The 18,916-nt window shown below is 42.3% G+C and overlaps 1 protein-coding gene across 24 annotated transcripts in view; it reads left to right on the top strand.

The window, feature by feature from the left end:
* Nucleotides 1–18,916, top strand: part of LOC110491462 (transcription factor 7-like 2) — a 112,083-nt gene that overhangs the window by 39,158 nt on the left and 54,009 nt on the right. For 17 of the 24 annotated variants that reach the window (XM_036946340.1, XM_036946323.1, XM_036946324.1 and 14 more), the window contains exon 5: nucleotides 5,569–5,628. The exons of the other annotated variants lie outside the window; for them this stretch is intronic. In XM_036946340.1, coding sequence (XP_036802235.1) covers nucleotides 5,569–5,628 — 60 coding nt within the window. The remainder of the gene's footprint in view (nucleotides 1–5,568; nucleotides 5,629–18,916) is intronic. 24 annotated transcript variants of the gene reach the window in all.

Below are 18,916 nucleotides of genomic sequence, written 5' to 3' on the forward strand. Positions count from 1 at the left end.
GCAGTGTGTCGACACAAGGCCCCGCCCAGCCCTTACTGTACAGTAGAGTTTGGAGCCGGATAAGGAAATGAACCTTATAGGAAACCTATGGCGATGACCCGTAACCTCAGAGAAGGAAGGTTTACTCTGCTGACTTCATGAGCACCTTCATGAGGTGTAGGCGGAGTTATAGCCACGTGGTTAAAGAACCCACCCTGCTCACATTCCAAAGAGCATGACCGCCGGGCACCCAGGCTGGCTACGTGACTATTGGACCGTGATAGGGTCATGAAAACTGAATCATTGTAGTCTAATAGACCATGTTGAAATGTGAAAAGCCAGTTCTCTGTTACACTGTTCTGTTTCTCACTTTCCAGGCTATTAGGTCAGGTCAATGTGGAGGTTACATGTTGAGGAATATCAATCCGATGTGTGGCACGAATGTTAAAGTTGTTAACAAGGTGACTAAGAAGTGCCTTAGGCCAGAATTGGCATAGTGGGTAGCATTGTTTCTGGAGTTCCATCACGTTAATGTTTATACATGGTGTATATGCAATATTATTGGACATATACTTGGTTTAGGCTACGCTATAGACCCATTGGCCCGTATTCATAAAGCTTTTCAGAGTATGAGTTCTGATCTAGGATCAGTTTGAACTTTTGGATCATAACAAAGAAGATTACATGGACATGGGGGAACTGATTCGAGATCAGTAGTCCTACTCTGACCTGATTGATTTCGAGTTCACCACATAGCTTGACCCTGCGTTGACCCGTGGAGCGAACACGCAGTCGACATTTGTTTAGCGCCTGAGTTTTTACGCAGAGACCTGAACGTTTAGTGGCATAAATTATGTCAAGGCACTGTCTTCACGTACGTCACTGTTGGTATTGGACAAGTATAGACCGTTTTTTATGAGCCACAATAAAAATACTATCAGAAATGGTTTCCAGTTCAACGGGAATAGAAAGTTGGCACGCCAGCCCTCTTGGCCTTTTGCCCAGTTTCGTTAAGTACATACAGCTTAAAATAGGCTGTTTATTTGAAACAGAAACCCTGTCAAAAGTTATGCTAAGACAAAGAGATGGCGATGACAGTGCTCTAACAAACACGACAACCAAACTCAGTAGGACAGACGCCGAGAGACGCCGGTGTTATTTTTATACCGTAAAGTTCAGGGGGCCCTACTCGGGTGGTTATTTTAAGAGACATTACGTCTCCTCTGAAATCATTAAGCTGGTGGGAGGCAGGTAAAAACTTCTGTTTTTATTCCTCCGTGAGTCATACGGCCGTAAATACTTATCACCTCACGTCTTCCGTTGCTCCTTAGTACCGGGGGGCTTGAAGAGGACTTGCCTAAGATGACATCCAACCCACGCTTCCGGTTCAAATGCCTCGTGCTCAGAATACATTAGCGTCTCGTTGCGCCAGCAAACGTGTTTATCTCATTGTTTATTATATTATTTATTTTTGATTGATCGGTACCATCTGTGATTTGTTTGATCAAGAACCGGGGATCAGAGGTGTTGCTGCACCGGCACACACTCGCTGTTAGAGTAAGTGATTCAAATGGATGTGAGAGGAAGCTTGTGTTGCTATTTCCCATCCCACCCTTCCTCTCCATCTATCTCTGACTGAGGGGAGTTGGATTCAATGTTTCCCTGGTTTGCATCATAGCAGTGCTAACAACGTATAGACAGATGGGCATGGTCAGAGATAACAGCACCTTGTGCCTTCGTATCTCAGTCAGCGTGTAAATGTATAGATCGTAACCCCCTAACCAACGTGGTCTATATGTTACTTCATGGGATCCCCTTATCAATCAATTGGGCGGTAAACAGTGGTTTCTTTTTGCTTTTAAATGGGAAGAACACCTGGGCACCTTGGGGAATATGCTGTCTGCACTGCAGCGATAAGAGCCTGCCGATAGGCACCGAAGATAAGGAGAAGTTCAAGTGACCCAATCTTAGAAAAAGTCAGAGAGAGACAGTGAAACAGTAAATGAAACAAAAAAAGATCAAGTTTGAGACATACAAATGCTAAATGGAGCAGAGAGAGATGGAGAAGGACAAAGACAGATAGACAGATACACAGAATGAAATAAAAATGGATCTTGTGAAGAGTCTCTGGGTAGGTCAGTTTCTGGGGGAGAAGTGGGTGGAGCTCTTGAGGGTCAGCCATGAAGGGAATGGAGGAAGTGACCTCGCAAGGGCTTGTCGCTACGAGGCTGCGTGGTTTGCCCCTCACCGCCACGCTGGCAAAGGGGGCATGCCAGGGCCTTTGAAGTGTCTGACCGCCCTGCGGGGCGGCCTCCAAACCGCTGCCACTGAACTTATAGACCACCGGTGAATGTTATTATTTATTGATAAGTCTATTGATGTGATTTTTTTTTTTTTTACAGAAAGGAACCCAGGGAGGGACATTTTTTTGTATTGTGCATCAGCCTCACGCAGTCAACAGTCCGAGATAATATTGTGGAAAATAGACCCTCTGTCCGTAGTCACACAGTTTAAGTTCCTAATGTTCTCTTCATGTGACACATCGTGTACACAGTCTCAAAACTCAATGAGTTGACAGTCACCTTAATTATTGGTGCACCACAGATAACCCATTGGCTGATGTTTTATGCTACTTGTTCTGGTAGCTTAGAGGCGGGGTTTGTTTTTAGACAGATTTATGATTTGTTACGGGATTTGTTGTGTGTTCAAGTTAAGAAAAGTGATTTACATTTCTACTCTGTATAAAGACTAGAAAAGGGTAAGGGAATGTAAGAAAGATGACGTCACTTGTTGTTGGCTTTAAAACATTGAGTCATCTTCTTACTCAGTCATCTGACAAAGTAAATTATAGGCTATGTGATGAATAGCCTTCATTTCGCAACCACTTTAGACTTACTATTATGGTGCAAGTCAAACATTCTTAACAATGTTTCTTAAATTGACATGCTGGGAACTGGGGCAGAAATACGCATATGTTTGAGAGTGAGAGAGTGCACGTGCACACACACACACACACACACAGTCCTTTTGTTAGAGTCTTGTTTAGGCCAGACAATGTCTACATTGTTTTCTGGGCTTTCACTGGCAACAGGGGATGGGCTGGAGTGTTAACCATTTCCCAATTGGGCTTCCGTGTGTGTGTGTGTGTGTGTGTGTGTGTGTGTGTGTGTGTGTGTGTGTGTGTGTGTGTGTGTGTGTGTGTGTGTGTGTGTGTGTGTGTGTGTGTGTGTGTGTGTGTGTGTGTGTGTGTGTGTGTGTGTGTGTGTGTGTGTGTGTGTGTGTGTGTGTGTGTGTGTGTGCGTGCGCGTGCGTGCGCGTGCGTGCGTCAGTCAGGAGCAGTGTGGAACATGGAACTTGAGGGAGTAAGGGAAAGGTGTAGTGTCCTGTTGTGTGCCTATTCCGAGTGTATGATAATTAGCTTTGAGGAAGTGATGGAACCTGACTATTACATCTATGTATGGCAAGACCTCCCACCTGAGGCTTTCTAACCAATGAACACTCGGCTTTCATGTTGCAGGCCCGTTTGTCTCTCTGTATAAAGTGCATTGGAAGAAGACCTACAGAAACGAGTGGGAGCTGGCTTGAAATGAAGTGCCCATCCCTACATTTTGAAATAGAATAGATGTGTTCAGGAAATGCCCACAACGACTTCTCAGTCCCCAACTGTGGCTGAACGGCTTGGCCGGTCATCCTTAGAAAAGAAGTGGCCTCTTGCCCACTCTGCGTCCATCTTTATGTACGCTGTGACAAGTTAAATAAAGATATGCCTCCTCCCTCTGAATCGCGGTGCACCTGGGTTGTACAGACAATAGCCCTGTGGGTTGGAAGCCCTGGTGTGAAATCCTGGCCTCCTTCACTGTTAATGAGCGCCCCCAGGGTCACAGACTGGAGACACTACCCTCACTGTTTACGAGACGAGATCTCTCTCTCTCTCTTTCACATTCTCTCTCTCTCTATCGATATTTCTCTCTCTTTCTCTGTCTCTCTTTCTCTCTCTCTTCTCTATTCTTTGCTCAGAAACTCCCCTCTACTACAGTCTGTAAGCTCTGGCTAGCTAGTCTGAGCAAAGTCAGTGGTAGCATTATCACAGATGTGTTCAGTGGTGTCTGTTGTTGTGGCAGCAGTGCTTTAGACCAGAGCTGTTAGTAGGAGACATGGCCTCACCCTGAGACAGGGGGCTTTGTGCCTCCTATGGGCACCCAACCAGGCCTTTGCACTGTCCACTGTCTCAGACCAGACATTGCACTGTCAGGCTGACATCACAACCAACTAAGGTGCCAAATGTGAGACCAGCCGAGACGAGACGTGTGTCAATCATGGGAACTGTGACTAGAGGGCAGTAGGGGTTTGCTGTTTCACTTATTGAAACCTAATCTAGACAAAGTCATTGTTTCTCTACGACACCGAATGTCCAGTTGTTTACGAACACCCCAAGGACAGTCAGAGGCTGCTAAGCAGACAACAGAGGAATCTCTAGATAAGAAGCATCCAGATTCTGACCTGTAATAGTGGGAAGCCTGTTTTCTTCACCGTTCGCTGTCATCTGATTTGCACGGAGAAATGTGGATAGCGGCTTTGAAACTCACAGGAATAGTTGGGAAGTCATTGTCCTCTTTACCTCTGAGTAGTATTTTAGCGGTTATAACCCTTGTGAACTAAGGCCACCCTGGGGAATGTGTGACGGAGATCTAGAATGTGTGTGCGTGTATGTGTAAGCACTGAAAATACTGTAAGCCTGTTCCGAGAATTGACTCATTGACCTTAGTGCAGAGTGACCTGTACACGACAGTACGGTTTCAGTATATGGAGAAACACACTAACCTAGGTGGTCCAGTAGGGTTTTGTTTTGTGTGTGTCTGAATGACTTTGCACAATGTGATTAGTGTGCACGTTTCTTTTGTAAACTGATGCATGAACTCTATCTCCTTCCCTGTTTCTCTTCCTTTCCCCTCTTTTTTTCCCCCTTTCCTCTTTCCATGCCCTTCATATCCTGATTTTTTAGTGTGATTTAAAATGTGATTTGGCTGTTAGCTGCACACCTACCGACATGCACAGGAAGACATCTTCCCATGTTCACCCTAGTGCACGCTGCAGTCTCCTAAGTCAATGTCTTTGAACCAGCAGCAAGAAACGGCCAAGTTACTCCAGTGTTAACAACTAGCCAGCCAGTATAACAGCCATGTAGCCAACCCAGAGCCAACCCATGTTCTCATATTCTCTCTGTGTAATGTGTGTGTGCATAAGGAGAGTTAAGGCACCCCTAGAGAAAGAAAGCTGAGGTACTGAAAAGGAAAGGAAATAGAAGTTTTAAATAAATGAATAGCCTAGCTAGTGAAAAGGGGGGCTGCATTAGGCTTAAGTGAGAACACATTCCTTTGCATTCATGTCCCTGGTAGGCTAGGATGATGATGATGATGATGTGTGTGTGTGTGTGTGTGTGTGTGTGTGTGTGTGTGTGTGTGTGTGTGTGTGTGTGTGTGTGTGTGTGTGTGTGTGTGTGTGTGTGTGTGTGTGTGTTTGTGTGTGTGTGTGTGTGTGTGTGAGCTGATATAATTGTGTGACTCGGGAACGTCCGTCTTTGCCTTTCAGGGGCCCTTCTGCTTGGAATTCCCCGGACAGTCAGATCTGAGCCTTCACCAATTTCAGTTGGTGAGAACTTTGAATTCCAAGTATCTTGCTAGCTGGTTGATGATGCCAAATTAACAACTGACAAATGATGATGATGATGATTTAAAAAAAAAGAATAATAATAGTCATAATTCTAATGATAGCCTAATCATGCTATGTTGTTGTGTTTGCTGCTGATTTGAGTGCTGTTGCTGCTTTGTTGTTGACTTGCTTTGTTGTTGCTCTGTAATGGGGGCTGGTGCAGATATTTTGGGGGATACTTTTGAAGTTCCAAGTACCCTATTGACTTTTTTTTTTTTAACCCTGGTTCTCACACTAAATATGTACTGATGTCTTGTGCAACACATACATTCCTAGTTCTCTGGCAAGCCTGATTTAGAAAACTGTGAACTGTGTTTTGTGAGTAATGAGCTTGTAACCCACTCTAGCGTTATGATAGTTGGTGTAGCCCAGTTCCGTTTGCTGACGGGGCTTTGTGGCTAACATCAGATGGTTTAGAATGTTTACTCTCGAGGTAGCATTACGCTCTCTGTCGATAGAGGCTTGTAGCATCCTTTGCTTTACAACAGTGCCAAAGTGTCTTATTGATTATAAGGGAAACTCCACCCAGAAAATATTTGGGGGGTATTTGTTTCATTAGTCCGCTGTTGACAAGGTCCCAAAACTTTCAAACTATCGAAATCATCTGCGGATGCAACATGCATCATACTGGGAGGATTTGTGTATTTTGAAATGTAGGTATTTTGGGACTATGTCAACAGACTAATGAAACAAATATAAAAAGGTCATTTTTTTGGTGGTATTTTACTTTAAGTCTCTACTGTTTGAACATGGTATAGGTTGATGATTTCAGGTCCAGAAAGGTTTCTGTCAGACAGTATAGTGTATTTATTCTGAGGTTTTTGGTAATTCTTTTTTTCACATATTATGAGATGTCAATCGTTTTCCAGTCTTTTGCTGAAGGACTGTATTCTGTGTTCGTGTTTGAATTACCATCCGGGAGAGAGAATCTCTTTCTGTTCTCTTTTCATCTATTTCTCTTAGCAGCTGTCTTGAAGAGGATTCTCTTTATTATCGGCATCTGAATGCAGAGCCAGCGAGAAGTTAACTAGGGAGTGGAGTGTGTGAATCTCTCTCTCTCTCTCTCTCTCTCTCTCTCTCTCTCTCTCTCTCTCTCTCTCTCTCTCTTTCTTTTCTGAATTGTTCTCCTGTCGTCAGGAGCCATCAACGGACCATGAATAGTCAGGGCCTGTTTCATTTCTATATTACTACTTTTCAATTATGGTTCCCTTCTTGACGTACCCAAACGGTCAGCGTTTGAATGGAGCAGGACATAATGGCTAGCCTTCATCTGCAGAGCTGACTGTTGACTGCTGCCAGATCAGTGGGCGCTAGGCTAGATTGTGGCTCATGGTTGCACGTTTAGCCTGATGACGGGAGTGAGAGGAACTGTGGGACGTGGGTTGTCATTGAGGAGCCAAGTCGAAAACTAATTGTTGTCTCCTTTGTATGGATCCCGGATTCTTTTGAGATTCCTGCTTGAGTTGCTCCGGCTGATCAATTGCTTGATTTTCCACACTCCATTGGGACCGTGTCAGTAATAAAAATGTTTCACTTGGAAAAAACACTTTCGGGAACAACCTTTAATGTAAACACTGTTTACAAGCGGAGAGAGATATCCCTCATTCCCCCTCCCTCCCTTCAGTAAAAAGTGTCTGCCAGAACTTGTTTGATTAGGCAAGGCAGGAGCTCTGTTGGGTGTGTCTATGTCTGTGTTTCTTTGTGAGTCTTGAATATGTGTTTGTCTGCACCAGTGTGTCTGCATATGTGTTGGTGTCTGTGTCTCTCTGTTTAAGATGTAGATGTATGGTTGCCCAATCCAATTTGAGGTGTGTCTGTTTGTGTGCTACATTAGTGGTCTTCGTCAGGTCAAGTAAGGTTGTCAAGCACAGTTGCACATGACATCACAGACACCACGCCTTGTGACACACTGCAGGCATGTGTCTGTGTGCGTGTGTATGTCTGTGCTTGAGAGCAAACTAGAAAAGGGACGAGAAAGTGATGGCACTGATCCTTTTTAAAATAGTAGCTTAGTTTTGCAGTCAGATAGAAAAATGTCTCATCAAAATTTGACCTTAAATAATGGTGCAGTGTCCAAACAGATTTGTTAATTTGGCATATTGGTCTTCAGGGACCTGGTGAAACATCCCACTGCGAATTTTCCAAATAATGATCATTAACATGAAGCACTTTTTCTATATCCCCCTGCTTGTCCAACCCTCCCTCCCTCCCTCCTCCTCTGCCCAAGTCCCCCATCTGATTCTGTGGCTGGGCTGCTGTGAGCGGTGGAGAGGGGGCCGTGTACTGTATTAGTTCTTGAGGGCGTTTCACAGGGAAACTCGTTTTGACAGAACTCCAGGTGTCTCATTGTTGGAACTGCTATGGTTCAACAGATTTACCAATTAGTATTGGGCTGAGGGCATGGTTGGGCGGGAAGGGGGAAGTGGGGGGTATGGAAGAATTGAAATGAGAGGGAAGGGTTAGTATGGAAGAATTGAAATGGGGAGGTGTTGTTCCGGGTTGGGTAGAGTGATGGAATGAAATGGGGGGGGGGGGGGGGGGGGGGGTTCTTCTGAAGGGTCTTGTGGCTGTAGAGGGAGAGGGACGCTGGGTAAGTCGATACGTGACCTCCTTTTCTCAGCTGAGGAATGGAATGACTGGTTCCAAGGAGGAGGATAAATAGGAGGAGGGGTGATGGGAAGGCAGCAAAGGAGGGAAACCTATTACAGTGAGTTAACATGAGGATTTAGGCTATAACTTTACAAGTAGCCTATAGTCCAGCCCTGATGCCGCCAACAGAGCATGAAACGTTTTATTTCCTTGCTCTGTCAGTTATTGCCAATGTTACTGCAAAATTGAGACAATTGAATTGACCCTATCTCAAGTCGGCATCAACACACAAAATTGATTGACTCAGGAGATAAAATCTCAATCTTTGGAGGGTGTTTTTAAAACACATCTGTTCGGCAAACCAATGATTTGTTTTTGTTGAAATCCTTCCTCCCTCTGTTCTCACTTTCTTGCTAGACTGAATTGTGTGGGACTATACACAGTGCTATTACTTTGTGAAAACTCTTTGTTTTTCTTTTAGAAATGCCTACTCCAGGAAGTTTTGACATGAGAGAGTCGGGTTAAGTAATATAGAGAATATCCCTCGGGTCGCCTGTAGAGTTTGGAGCAGTGTTTGCCTCCAAAGTACAGTATGTGTTTGTGTGTGCGTCATGACTCGTGTTAGTGCTCTATGAAATCACAGCCAGTGCTTACTTGGTCAGAAGGTTAAAGGAAAAGAAACTGTAAATAACGTAAATGATGATCCCTCTACAATTAAAGTCTTAAAAATGTCTCATTAAAGGAGAATTGTGTGTTTTTTTTAATACTGCAAAATCTCTATTTTTGATGTAAATGACATGTTATAGAAGGGTCCAGACACTTTTTTTTTGCAATTCTACTTGTTTTTGAGAAACTTGCATGACATTGTGTCATTTTGAACTTTATCCGCAACGTTATATTCCATTTTGTTTCGACTCGAGTGACCATTCTAGCAGCAGGCTACACCAAGAATGGAACAGCTGGATTAGAGGAGACGTCTTGAGTCGCACAAAATGGAATATAACGCTGCGGATAAAGCTCGAATAGTGACCCAATTTCATGCGTATAACATCTAAAGACCTGAATCACTATACTGAGAGAGTTTCTGTTTCTAAAAGGACATATTTGGGTGTTTTAGGAGCATTTATTCATGTTATTTCAGAGTCCCCCGTACTGCAGAACAGGAATGAGTTTCTCCAAAACAAGTGAAATCGCTAAATAAGTGTCTTGACCCTTCTAGCTGTAACATCCCATTTACATAAACAATAGAGATTTGGTTGTAAAGAAGTAAACTTCTCCTTTTAAGGATTATGTGTTGCTGTATCTGGCTGAAAGATGTCCAAAGGTCAGGGTCAAATAGCAGTGCACCCAAAGGAAGCTGGATGTACAACTCTAATATTCGACTCCAAAAGTATATAGTGCTACTGTCTGCTGTCCTCTTGAATCACATTCACTGGCTAGACTGGCACCCATCCCCTGCCTGCTTCTTTGCCTGATTGCAGTGGCCGCACTTTGTTTGGGGTGAGAGATTTTGGGTGGGATGTCTTGAGAAGGGTAGTGTGGGCTGGGGGTCTACGGAGAGGCGATGAACCCCACAGCCCCAAACAACAATTTATTGCTACGGTTGAATGCACTGTGGCAGTCAAAGTTTAAAATCTTCTCTCTCTCTCTCTCTCTCTGAGTGTGTCTGTCTGTGTGGGTGTGTGTGTGTGTGTGTTGGCCGGTGGAATGCTGACTGTTTCCAGGGAGCACTTAAGCCGCCCTGAATTAGGTTTAGTTTCCCTGCTCGTACGGCGTGAGAGCGGGTCAGGGGGATTAGTTGAGAACACTCGGTATCTGATTTCTGAATAGTTTTGTATTGTCCTCAGTGAGTTTTTCAACCTGAGTGAGACTAACCTCCAATTTATTTTATTTTGTTCTTCTCAGCAGTTTCAGTGAAGACATCTCTGAATTTTCTTTATTTCTTTGGCTGTGTTTTTATTTTCCACAGTCAGTGTAGTCAATGATCCCTGAGTGCCAGGCTCTTCTTTAGTCTCTTGAATCCTCAAAAAAAGCAATGACAGACAATTTTTTGGAATATTTTGTGGATATTTGTGACAGTTCACACGAGGCAGGTGATTGTATTTGCATGCTCTTGCATACCTCTGCAAGTATGCACGTTTATTTTTTATTTTTCTTCCCCCCAGCCCTCCAAGAATCACCTCTGATTAAAGGGCTTATTAACATGCCACTTAAATCTACCTGAGAATACCACAAGGGCACTAAGTAAGGGAACATTCTTAAATCATAATTGCCACACATGTCAGGGAAACATTGACCAATTTCATTCAAACATGGGTATGTTGTTAAGGAAAATCCATTATTATTGTCGCACTGGTCGGCACTACAATAGTATGGCGTTGGTTGAAACTCAATATTACATTCAAATTTCCTTACCATCATATCATATTTTTAAAATATATTTTAAAAACTTTTATTTAACTAGGCAAGTCAATTAAGAACAAATTCTTATTTTACAATGATGGCCTACCCCGGCCAAACCCTCCCCTAACCCTGACGACGCTGGGCCAATTGTGCGCCGCCCTATGGGACTCCCGATCACGGCCGGTTGTGATACAGTAGTAGTGATGCCTCTAGCACTGAGATGCAGTGCCTTAGACCACTCTGCAGCCCTTTAACATATGACATTAATGTTGATGAAAATTCTCAAATCACCTCGATTGGAGGTAACTCCCTGGCTCTCGTTATTAGCCGTCACCGCAACCATATACCAGATTTTGAACAGGGTCGTTAGCATTAGGAAAAAATAAAACAAATTTGCCCCGGCCAAGCTCAATATCTAGGCGTTGGATAAGAACGAGACTAAAGTGTCCATAAAATGACCATTAGACTTGCCACCTTTTCGGACTGAATACGTTTGTAGGGGCAACAGTTTTGATTAAATGCATACTTTATCACTCTCACATGCCATTGACGTGCTACCTTGTGGCATTTCTGACAATGCTAATATATTTTTCAGAGTTCTAACACCAGGTCAAGAAATTTGGTGGCTCGGCAACAACACAGCTTCACCAGGATACCAGTCATAAGAAAAGTATAAGAACAAACACAGGCTACAGTAGATAGCGAGCGATATGGTGGTATTCAAGCTGAATACCACAATGAACAAATACAAACAGATATTTTGAATAGCTAGGTAGCTAGCTAGCCAACATTAGCTTACTTGTCCAAAGTCCAGCAGCTAGCCTCTGTAACTAGCTGACACCAGTCAGCTAAAAGCTAGCTAGCTAATGAACAAGCAAAGAAAGGTAGCTAGCTATTTTTTGGTTATGGAAGATTTATACACAAAAACAGCTGACCTTGACACAGAAGCTAGCTAACGTTTGCTAGCTCACATCCAAATGGGAGTCCTACATTTTCCCACAAAACATAGCTAACGTAAACTCACCCCATTCCGTACAAATGTGCGCAACTGCAACATTCAAACGAGGCTACAAAGAAAAGTAATGGGACTGTAGCGACTGTGTTGACTTCAAAATTGTGGGTGTGAACTAGGTTTCTATTCAAGCGTTGATCGACATGGTAATGGCTCTATAGTATTGGAGAAAAGTTGAAAAAATGGACATCGTGACGTGTCATGTCATAACGTACAGCATGCATAAAGCAACTATTTCTGTCTTACAATCTCTCTCCACCAGGTGTAGCACTTCTCTCATCCTTTAAAAACAAGAAATGGACAGTGACGGGGGTAAGGGAGGGATACCTAGCCACTTTTTGCGTCATCATTGTATGCGATCATCATTCTCAAAGTTGCTGTTTACTTCTAAGATCGCTTTACGACCGCCCTAAAAACCCGATTCAAATTCGACACAAACCTTCAAATACGCATGTAATGACACATTATATAAACTCTTTAGTGTTTTATTAACATTTTAGAGGCGATAAGGTGATAAGTTGGACAGATCGAGTGAAAAAAAGCTATTTTCCCACACAACATCTGTCCTTCTCACTATCACGCATTAGTTTCATTTCCCTAACCCGCCATTTTTAAAAAGACCCGATTGGGCTCATTGCCTTCTAGAATTATGCAGAAACTGGCAGCGTTTAGGTCATGTAATTCATTCTGTTGGAAAGGGGAGAAATTGGGCTTTACAATGATATTGACATTACAGTTGATCTGGAAGTATTTTCGTTTTTGGGGCACTAAAATAAAGGCAATTGTACGGACCAAGGCGATGTACAAAAGTGAGTGAGTTTACGTTAGCTAGTACATTAGTTCAAAACCAACACCAAACTTTGGACAAATTGTGACACTGCTACCGTACAATGCATGCGATTGGCTTTTGCAACACTAGCTAGCTAGCTAATCCATACTCCAAGCTTCAGTAAGAGTTAGCCACATTTCACTCTCAGACAGGACACAACTCAAACTGTAGCTGAGAAAACGAATTGCTAGCTAACGTTACATGTAAACAGTGCGCCGGTTGTGCACTGACTGCAGTGTGCAAATACATGCTTGCTAGCATCAGAAAAACGTATTTTCTAACATCCATAATAAATTCCAGTACGCTCCATCACCTGTTCCATTAATGTGGATGCAACCATGATTACAGATAATCCGGAATTAATCGTGAATAGTGATTAGTGAGGGGCACAAATATCATACCCCCAAGACATGCTAACTTCTCAACATTACAATGACAGGGGAGGTTAGCATTTTTTCAGGGGGTATGATATTTGTGCATCTTTCTTACTTTCTTACTCATCATTATTCACGATTCAGTCAGGATTATCTGTAATCATGGTAGGATCCACATTCATGTGTAAGTGTATAGAAACTTATTATGTTCTTATTTACAATAAAAGTGACTCCAAAATGACACAATACATTATTTACCATCATCACTGCCTGGTATGGCAACTGCTCGGCCTCCGACCGCAAGGCACTACTGAGGGTAGTTCGAATGGCCCAGTACATCACTGGGGCAAAGCTTCCTGCCATCCAGGACCTCTATACGAGGTGGTGTCAGAGGAATGCCCTAAAAATTGTCAAAGACTCCAGCCACCCTAGTAATAGACTGTTCTCTCTGCTACCACACGGCAAGCGGTACCGGAGCACCAAGTCTAGGTACAAGAGGCTTCTAAACATCTTCTACCCCCAAGCCATAAGACTCCTGAACACCTAATCAAATGGCTACCCAGACTATTTGCATTGCCCCCCCCCTTTCATTTTTAACTTTTATTTCTTATTCTTATCCGTGTTTAAAAAAAGAACTATATTGTTGGTTAGGGGCTCGTAAGTAAGCATTTTACTATAAGGTTGTATTCGGCGCATGTGACTAATAAAATTAGATTTGATTTGATTTCCAATCTAGGTCCAAAAGGCTCCTTAACAGCTTCTACCCCGAAGCCATAAGACTGCTGAACAATTAATCAAATAGCCACTCGCTGTTTATTATCTATGCATCACTTTACCCTTATCTACACGTACAAAATTACCTCGGCTAACCTGTATACTCGCACATTGACTCATTACCGGTACTCCCTGTATATAGCCTCATTATTGTTTTTATGTATATATATAAATATATAAGTACAGTTGAAGTCGGAAGTTTACATACACTTATGTTGGAGTCATTAAAACTCGTTTTTCAACCACTCCACAAATTTCTTGTTAACAAACTATAGTTTTGGCAAGTCGGTTAGGACATCTACTTTGTGCATGACACAAGTGATTTTTCCCAAAATAGTTTACAGACAGATTATTTCACTCGTACTTCACTGTTTCACAATTCCAGTGGGTCAGAAATGTACATACACTAAGTTGACTGTGCCTTTAAACAGCTTGGAAAATTCCAGAAATTTTTGTCATGGCTTTAGATGCTTCTGATAGGCTAATTGACATAATTTGAGTCAATTGGAGGTGTACCTGTGGATTTATTTTAAGGCCTACCTTCAAACTCAGTGCCTTTTTGCTTGGCATCATGGGAAAATCAAAAGAAATCAGCCGAGACCTCAGAAAAAAAGTCTGGTTCATCCTTGGGAGCAATTTCCAAACGCCTGAAGGTACCACATTCATCTGTACAAACAATAGTACGGAAGTATAATCACCATGGGACCACGCAGCCATCATACCGCTCAGGAAGGAGACGCGTTCTGTCTTCTAGAGATGAACGTACTTTGGTGCGAAAAGTACAAATCAATCCCAGAACAACAGCAACAGACCTTGTGAAGATGCTGGAGGAAACAGGTACAAAAGTATCTATATCCACAGTAATACAAGTCCTATATCGACATAACCTGAAAGTCCGCTCAGCAAGGAGAAGCCACTGCTCCAAAACCACCATAAAAAAGCCAGACTACGGTTTGCAACTGCACATGGGGACAAAGATCGTACTTTTTGTAGAAATATCCTCTGGTCGGAAAATAGAACTGTTTGGCCATAATGACCATCATTATGTTTGGAGGAAAAAGGGGGAGGCTTGCAAGCCGAAGAACACCATCCCAACCGTGAAGCATGGGGGTGCTTTGCTGCGGGAGGGACTGGTGCACTTCACAAAATAGATGGCATCATGAGGTAGGAAAATTAGGTGGATATATTGAAGCAACATCTCAAGACATCAGTCAGGAAGTTAAAGCTTGGTCGAAATAGGGTCTTCCAAATGGACAATGACCACAAGCATACTTCCAAAGTTGTGGCAAAATGGCTTAAGGACAACAAAGTCTAGGTATTAGAGTGGCCATCACAAAGCCCTGAACTCAATCCTATAGAACATTTGTGGGCAGAACTGAAAAAGCTTGTACAAGCAAGGAGGCCTACAAATCTGACTCGGTTACACCAGCTCTGACAGGATGGGCCAAAATTCACCCAACTTATTGTGGGAAGCTTATGGAAGGCTACCCAAAACGTTTGATTCAAGTTAAACAATTTAAAGGCAATGCTACCAAATACTAATTGAGTGTATGTAAACTTCTGACCCACTGTGAATGTGATGAAAGAAATAAAATAGTAGCTGCTCTCTACTATTATTCTGACATTTCACATTCTTAAAATATAGTGGTGATCCTAACTGACTTAAGACAGGGAACTTTTACTAGGATTAAATGTCAGGAATTGTGAAAAACTGAGTTTAAATGTATTTGGCTAAGGTGTATGTAAACTTCCGACTTCAACTGTGTATATATATATGTACAGTGCCTTGTGAAAGTATTCGGCCCCCTTGAACTTTGCGACCTTTTGCCACATTTCAGGCTTCAAACATAAAGATATAAAACTGTATTTTTTGTGAAGAATCAACAACAAGTGGGACACAATCATGAAGTGGAATGACATTTATTGGATATTTCAAACTTTTTTAACAAATCAAAAACTGAAAAATTGGGCGTGCAATATTATTCAGCCCCTTTACTTTCAGTGCAGCAAACTCTCTCCAGAAGTTCAGTGAGGATCTCTGAATGATCCAATGTTGACCTAAGTGACTAATGATGATAAATACAATCCACCTGTGTGTAATCAAGTCTCCGTATGAATGCACCTGCACTGTGATAGTCTCAGAGGTCCGTTAAAAGCGCAGAGAGCATCATGAAGAACAAGGAACACACCAGGCAGGTCCGAGATACTGTTGTGAAGAAGTTTAAAGACGGATTTGGATACAAAAAGATTTCCCAAGCTTTAAACATCCCAAGGAGCACTGTGCAAGCGATAATATTGAAATGGAAGGAGTATCAGACCACTGCAAATCTACCAAGACCTGGCCATCCCTCTAAACTTTCAGCTCATACAAGGAGAAGACTGATCAGAGATGCAGCCAAGAGGCCCATGATCACTCTGGATGAACTGCAGAGATCTACAGCTGAGGTGGGAGACTCTGTCCATAGGACAACAATCAGTCGTATATTGCACAAATCTGGCCTTTATGGAAGAGTGGCAAGAAGAAAGCCATTTCTTAAAGATATCCATAAAAAGTGTCGTTTAAAGTTTGCCACAAGCCACCTGGGAGACACACCAAACATGTGGAAGAAGGTGCTCTGGTCAGATGAAACCAAAATGGAACTTTTTGGCAACAATGCAAAACGTTATGTTTGGCGTAAAAGCAACACAGCTGAACACACCATCCCCACTGTCAAACATGGTGGTGGCAGCATCATGGTTTGGGCCTGCTTTTCTTCAGCAGGAACAGGGAAGATGGTTAAAATTGATGGGAAGATGGATGGAGCCAAATACAGGACCATTCTGGAAGAAAACCTGATGGAGTCTGCAAAAGACCTGAGACTGGGACGGAGATTTGTCTTCCAACAAGACAATGATCCATTACATAAAGCAAAATCTACAATGGAATGGTTCAAAAATAAACATATCCAGGTGTTAGAATGGCCAAGTCAAAGTCCAGACCTGAATCCAATCGAGAATCTGTGGAAAGAACTGAAAACTGCTGTTCACAAATGCTCTCCATCCAACCTCACTGAGCTCGAGCTGTTTTGCAAGGAGGAATGGGAAAAAAATTCAGTCTCTCGATGTGCAAAACTGATAGAGACATACCCCAAGCGACTTTTAGCTGTAATCGCAGCAAAAGGTGGCGCTACAAAGTATTAACTTAAGGGGGCTGAATAATTTTGCACGCACAATTTTTTAATTTTTGATTTGTTAAAAAAGTTTGAAATATCCAATAAATGTCGTTCCACTTCATGATTGTGTCCCACTTGTTGTTGATTCTTTACAAAAAAATACAGTTTTATATCTTTATGTTTGAAGCCTGAAATGTGGCAAAAGGTCGCAAAGTTCAAGGGGGCCGAATACTTTCGCAAGGCACTGTATATATAAACACAAAATAATCTGAAACACAACCAAAACAAACAGGAAATGCATCCAACAAATGTGTATATTAAGCTTGATATGGTCATTGCCTGCTGTTAATATGGGACCAAATACTTAACTTTTTACTATTTTAATACACATATAAGTGAATTTGTCACAGTACTTTTGCTCCCCTAAAATGGGAGGGGCTATGTTCAAAAAGTTCTGTAATTGATCACTAGTTCACCTGATGAAAATACCCTCAAATTAAAGCTGACCGTCTGCACTTTAACCTCATAGTTATGGTTTGAGTTCAAATTCAGACGTTTGGAGTTTTGATCCAAAAGAAGAAAAAAGGCTTCACTGTTCGTTAATTATGGAGGGCACTGAATAAAAAAACATCTTTGCTTTTATACTTACAAGACCATCATGCTTGATTGAGCTATTTTGTCTTGTGGTGCCTGCCTGTATTATAATTAAGCAATAAGGCACGAGGGAGTTTGGTATATGGCCAATATACCACCGCTAAGGGCAGTTCTGAGCCAAAACATTTCGTAAGAGTTTGTGCATATATTACAGCAATATTTTTTTTTTGCGTTTTGGTTTGTTTTGTCGGTGATTGGTCAACTGTAGGGATTCTTCAATAAAGTCTTTGTTGTCATTCAACGGGCAACGACTTGTTTTCATGCACATTTTTATTGAGAAATACTGCATGCACATCTTAGTTAGATGTACATTTGTGTGGCTTAGATCTCCTCTGCAAAAAAAATGTCAAAATTCATGACAGATTTATTGAATTATCTTAGATTCATTCTGATTATTTTGAGGAAGTGTATACTTTATCATTATCTAAATGCATTATTTGTGTATATATTCATTCATTTGTCTTGTTAACATCCTTTCTGAGTAAAATAATAGCATGGATGCAGCCCAGCCCGAGTGGCTGTGTGACAGTTGTTTGTGTGTGTGTGTGAGATTTGAAATTAAAAGCACGTTAAGCGTTGTGATTGGAGTGAGACAGGCGTGGTTTTGCAGACACGCGACAGGCTACTCTTCAGATGCTGATTAAGGGACAATGAGGCGATGATGTTGTATCTGCTCAAGTTTTACCGGCCTGCCTCTTTGAACACGGTCTCTTTGAACACTGTCGCTCTGTTATCTGCTACATGCTCTGTTCCTCCGTAACAAGATGTCGCCACCCTTCCCCCTCCTCTTCATGCTTATTTATTTGGTGCTCGGCAGTAACCAAGAAGATGCGGCTTGTCGCAGAATTTGTTGTTTTCCTCGACTTTGTTGGAAAGCCCAGCATTTGGGCTCTTTCCCTCACACGTCTTGGTGAATGGAGATTTTAATTAGAACTTTTGGCACTGTCTCCATCTTGTGTTGAAATGGCAGACAAGTGACTGGCTGGTGGTGTGGCCGGGCGGGCAAGCTGATTGGTGTGTAGTGAGGCATGGATAAATCAACTGGCAGCCTGAATGGCTCAGTGGATTCTCACTGGCATTCATTGAGACCATAGCCGTTGTGTTTTCTTTTCTGGGATTCTGCCTTTAGAGAAGTCTAAAATAACAGACAAAAGACAGAATGCTTCCTTGTTTTATGAAGCATGACTTGCAGTGCTATGTACTCAGAACTGATGTCCAATTTATGTTTGCAATTAAATGCAAGCTTATGCATTAGCTATTTTTGTTTCTATCACTATCATGCAGTTTGTTGACAAGCTGCTAAAAGAGCACCCTTTTGACATGTTAGTCTTGACGGATACTAAAACGCTGGTTAAGCTCTTGTCTTGAAGGATGCTAAAACGCTGGTTATGCTCTTGTCTTGAGGGATGCTACAGTAAAACGCTGGTTAAGCTCTTGTCTT

This window comes from Oncorhynchus mykiss, chromosome 16 (assembly GCF_013265735.2).
Source record: "Oncorhynchus mykiss isolate Arlee chromosome 16, USDA_OmykA_1.1, whole genome shotgun sequence".
NCBI classification, from domain to species: Eukaryota; Metazoa; Chordata; class Actinopteri; order Salmoniformes; family Salmonidae; genus Oncorhynchus; species Oncorhynchus mykiss.